We start from the raw sequence: 5,076 nt of genomic DNA on the forward strand, positions 1-5,076 counted from the left end.
GAGATTGTGCCACTGCACTCCAGCCTGGGTGACAGAGCGAGATTCTGTCTCCAAAAAAAAACTAAAAAAAAAAAAAATCCCCTAACTCTTTAGGAGTATTTACTTTACCCAGGAAATTGGAAAAAAGAGAGAAAACAAACAAACAAACAAAACTAACGTGTTTATGTGCTATCTCTATTTAGAGTCCATGCCATCAACACTAACATTTTAGAGATATACCACGAACATAACTAGAACCCATCAATAAATGTATCCATGACTTTATTTAAATTGTGGAAACCTGAAATTTAAATCATTGTAAATTTTTAGCTTCATTGGATTACACACTACACAACGACTGAAATAAGGTGAGGCCAGATGATTCTGACAATCGATCAAGGCCAGGTAACAGTGTCATTTTTTTATAGGGGTTCAAGAAGCAGTCTAATTCATTATATTTAATGTTCATTGATGACACGTGATAAAATAAGAAATATTTTACACAAGGGGTTGGCTAACTTTTCTGTAATGGACCAAAGAGTAAATATTTTCAGTATTGCAAGCCATACAGTCTCTGTCCCCAACTACTCAATTCTGCTGTTGTAGAGTAAAAGTAGCCATAGACAACACATCAACAAATGAGGATAACTGTGTTCCATTAAAGCAGTATTTACCAAAACAACAGGCAATGAGCTGAAATTGGCCTATGGGCCATTGCTTACTGACCACTGTTTCAGAACAAACAATATCAGTGATAAAATTACCAAAGACAGACTTTCTTTCACTAAGCCATTAATAAGGGTCAAATAACAGAATTTTTTGCTCATTTTCACTTCATAAATATTTTGAGAATAGATTAAATTGCTTTCTAGAGTTGCAACATCTGAATAATTCAGACATGCATATAATCTAGCTGAGTTTGAAAAACATGAGTTATGTAAAATTACTCTTCACTTTTTAAAGAGATCATTCACTGGTCACAAAATCAATGTAATAATTTATTATTTATTAAACAGTTATTTATTGAGTACCTAATATATGCAAGACATTGTTCTCATACCAAGGATTAAGACTAAATTAGACAAAGTCCAGCTCTTGCTGACCAAATCTATTAAGCTCACAATTTTCACTGAACTATGGCTTTTTTTAAGGGCCTTAAAAAGTAATGTTTGTATAATTTCCTTTATCAAGTCTCTCAGACAGTATTTTAATCTTCATTCAACTCTTATCATCGTGCTGCCTAATCTGTTTCCATCTCTAAAGGGCCTCCTGCCACACTGTTTTAGTCACAGATTTATGATGTGTGCTGTCACATTAATAATTCTCTGGCCCTGTGGCGTAATCAGGGACATCATGCATTGCTGGCATTTATTGTGTTTGCTTAAAGCTCTTGGAGTTTCTCACATACTTTTATTTTGCAACAAGTTGAGAATTTTCAACTCACGTTCCAGGGCTGTTAGTATGACAAATATTCCCGTGCAACGTCTAGTGAACTCTAATAAAGCAACAGGCCAGTTACCCCACCTCCACCCTCAAGGACCAGACCCATCCTGACCCAGCCTCAGGGATCCAAGTGCAGATCTTGATGGTAATTGGGAATTAAGGAGGAAGCAGAGGGAGGGGTTTTAGAAGCACAAAGCCAGACCACATTGAGTTTTGGCTTAGCTTAGAATTCCTTATGATAATCTCCATCTAAATGGCAATTATGAAGCCAGAGGCGTTTTGAGCCAAAACATGGTTTGAGTTGGTTTTAGGACAGATCCAAGGATCCAGTATAAGCCAAGAACATCTCAGAGGTCCCAAGCTTCTGGGATTTGCTCAGTCTCCCTTCTTTCCTTCAGAATAATTCCTTTGAGTTATAAGATACATTGTATTGTTCAATTTTTTAACTCTAATGAAATTATCAATTCTGAGATTTAGGGAAATAAGATTATCATTTACATTTGACAGATGAGAAAACTGAGGCTTGATGACATTGTTCGGGCTTACAATGTGTTTAGGTGGCACAGTCTGTCCTTGAATTCATGTCTTTTCTCCTCAGTGATTCATCCCCTCTTTTTGCCAGTCGAGGATAAGCAAAGTAACTCCTCTAATTGTGTGGTATCGTTGAATTGTCTTCTGCACCAAATCTCAAAGAAATTTAACCAAATATCATGGAGAAGTGGGGAGTGGTAGAGACTGAATGAAAAGGCAAAGCAAAGAGTCGAATGCTGAGTATGTTTCCAAAAACTAAGTTATGTGCAAGCATTTTCAGAAGCCTGATTAAAAATACAGTAAAATGAGAAGGAAGAAGCCTGTTGACATCAAGGTCATAAAGTGAGGGCAAGAAGAACAGTGGCAGAAGAGGAGTGACTGGGTTGGCACCAGTAAATGACAAGAGCAATGACAATGGCAGCACAGTGAGGACTGGTTCCAAGGCCAGGTGAAGGTTAGCTCGTGTCCCCAGGGCAGGGACTGAGAGTTAAAGCCAGGGAAGCATCAAAGGACCTGGAGCCCCAGGCTTCGGAGAATTTCAGTGAATGAAGGGAGAATTCAGGAACTGCTTAGGAACCCTGGCAGAGGAAGGGTAGGGATTTAGGCCAGGATCAAACAATGCCACTACCATGGGGCTACATTTGTTTACTATTCCTTTGTTTATCATTGTCTTTCTCCTTTTGATTGTACTGTTCCCGGGTGTTCTGGCCTGAGAAACCTGGGTTACACAAATTTGATCAGGACACAGTTTCCAGTCATAATGAGGTTACAGTATGTTGGGGAGATAAACAGAAACACAACTATTTACACAAATGTGTTGTAAGTACCATAACGGGTTGTGTGTGTCTATATACATATCTATCTATGCAAGATACTATGCAGGGATTAATTTTAAGTTATTTAATACATAACTTAACTCTGCTAATGCTGCTAAATTCCCTCTGTTATGGCAAAATTTCAATGAAGTCTATGTCACCAACAAATTAGATGTAGGTGTACTTTGAGGAAAAAGGCTTTATGTGGCCGGGTGCGCTGGTTCATGCCTGTAATCCTAGCACTTTGGGAGGCTGAGGAGGGTGGATCACAAGGTCAAGAGTTCGAGACCATCCTGGCCAACATGGTGAAACCCCGTCTCTACTAAAAATACAAAAATTAGCTGGGCGTGGTGGCGTGCATCTGTAGACCCAGCTACTCGGGAGGCTGAGGCAGGAGAATCACTTGAACCGGGGAGGCAGAGGTTGGAGTGAGCCGAGATCACACCACTGCACTCCAGCCTGGCGACAGAGTGAGACTCCGTTTAAAAAAACAAACAAACAAACAAAAACAAAACGCGATAGCTGTAGAACAGAGAGAAGAACTATGTTGCCATGAGAGTTGGGATGTCCATGACACTGAGATTTGAGTAAGTGCAGAAACTTGGAGCCAGAGGTGGCCAGAAGAAATGCAAACTCTCAAAGAGGTCAAGGACATGGGATGGGACATGGTCAAGTTCCATTTACTCTCAAAGCACAGAGTGACTCGCAGTGGATTCTTGGGCCGCATTTGCTTAGCCTCATTTAGAATCTCAACCTTTCTGAGAGCTATTCCCTTGGTTTCCCAAAACTGAGGTTCAGTGTTTGTGTCTCTCCCTGCACCTTCCACTTTGAAATTCCTTTCTTTCTTTAAAACAGTTTTTCTTTAGCATAAATATAGAGTGGAAACATATTAAATAACATAAAATTCTATGGCTTGAATAATGGTGTTTATTTTCTTTAAATACACTTAAATATGAAACATCAGATGGTAGTTCATTAAACTGGAATACTATAAGCTGGACAGTAATCAGAAAGTCAGTACTGATCATATGAATCCAATTCTGCATAAGAAAGAATCAGAATAATTCACAAGAGTTGCGATTAGCAAAGGACTCAGAGACTACAGTTTTCCTCATCTGCTCTGAGTAATCAATCATATGGCACCTGCCATTCCATGACCAGCACATCTTTCTCATTCACCAAAATCAAAACAAAACAAGACTAAACAAAAGGATTACATGGGTCTCCTCTTCTCCATTCCTTGGTGTGCAGAGGCATCTGCAGCTAGAAGACATCCACGAACCAGAGGCTCCTTAGCTGTGAATGGAAGGTTGGTCTGGATTCACTGTGGTGCTGTGTAAAACGAATTTTTTTTTAACACCTGGGAAAAAAACAGTGACAGCAACTTGGCAAAGCAGCATGCTGTTAAAAATGACAGGGATAGGGAACTTGGAACACTGAATCAAGGATTCTCTCGGCTGTGGGGCCCTTGGGCAGCCCTTTTCTCCTTTGGAAAGCGGCAATGCTTTGCACACGCTGTTTTGCCATTTGCACATGGTCTGGTATGAAAGGGGCATCTGTCCTCACAGCTGTTGCAAAAGAAAATAAAGATGAGAATTCAGAATCAATGACTGGATTCAAGAGAATAACTGTTCTGATTTAAGTTTTCAGAGGCAGTTTTTCAGACATATATTTAAAGTGTCAGTATAAAATCCTGCATGGTTATCTCACATGGATTCAAAATCTATTAAAGTGAATCAGTAACCTCCAAGTGTTCTATTCATGAATAAATTCCTTGCTATATAAATCCGATGATATTCCCTCCATTAAAGAAAAAAAAACAAATAAACATATATTGACATATACAATGAGAGACCGAACTAAAGAGGTTGATGATCTGAAACCTCCCCTTCCTAAAATATTATTATTAAGCAATATCCTAATAATTGCTTAAATTTTACCCATTTCATTGTTGTTTAAGAGTTCTAAACCCAGGCCAGGCGCAGTGGCTCACGCCTGTAATCCCAGCACTTTGGGAGGCCGAGGCAGGTGGATTATGAGGTCAGGAGATCGAGACCATCCTGGCCAACATGGTGAAACCCTGTCTCCACTGAAATACAAAAATTAGCTGGGTGTGATGGCATGTGCCTGTAATCCCAGCTACTCAGGAGGATGAGGCAGGAGAATCCCTTGAACCAGAAAGTCAGAGGTTGCCGTGAGCCCAGATCGCGCCACTGCACTCCAGCCTGGAGACAGAGCGAGACTCTGTAAAAAAAAAAAAAAAAAAAAAAAAAAAAAAAAAAAAAAAAAAAAAAAGAAACTTACACTT

The 5,076-nt window shown here is 39.5% G+C and overlaps 1 protein-coding gene across 1 annotated transcript in view; it reads right to left on the minus strand.

Annotated features, from left to right (window-relative positions):
• Positions 1-3,675: 3,675 nt before the first annotated feature.
• VEGFD (vascular endothelial growth factor D) overlaps positions 3,676-5,076 on the minus strand; it is a 60,525-nt gene continuing 59,124 nt past the window's right edge. The window contains exon 8 of the mRNA XM_017888582.1: positions 3,676-4,336. Within this exon, the coding sequence (XP_017744071.1) occupies positions 4,210-4,336 (127 nt within the window). The 3' untranslated portion in view covers positions 3,676-4,209. The remainder of the gene's footprint in view (positions 4,337-5,076) is intronic.

The sequence above is a fragment of the Rhinopithecus bieti genome, unplaced genomic scaffold (assembly GCF_001698545.2).
Source record: "Rhinopithecus bieti isolate Rb0 unplaced genomic scaffold, ASM169854v2 scaffold_18471, whole genome shotgun sequence".
Classification (NCBI taxonomy): Eukaryota; Metazoa; Chordata; class Mammalia; order Primates; family Cercopithecidae; genus Rhinopithecus; species Rhinopithecus bieti.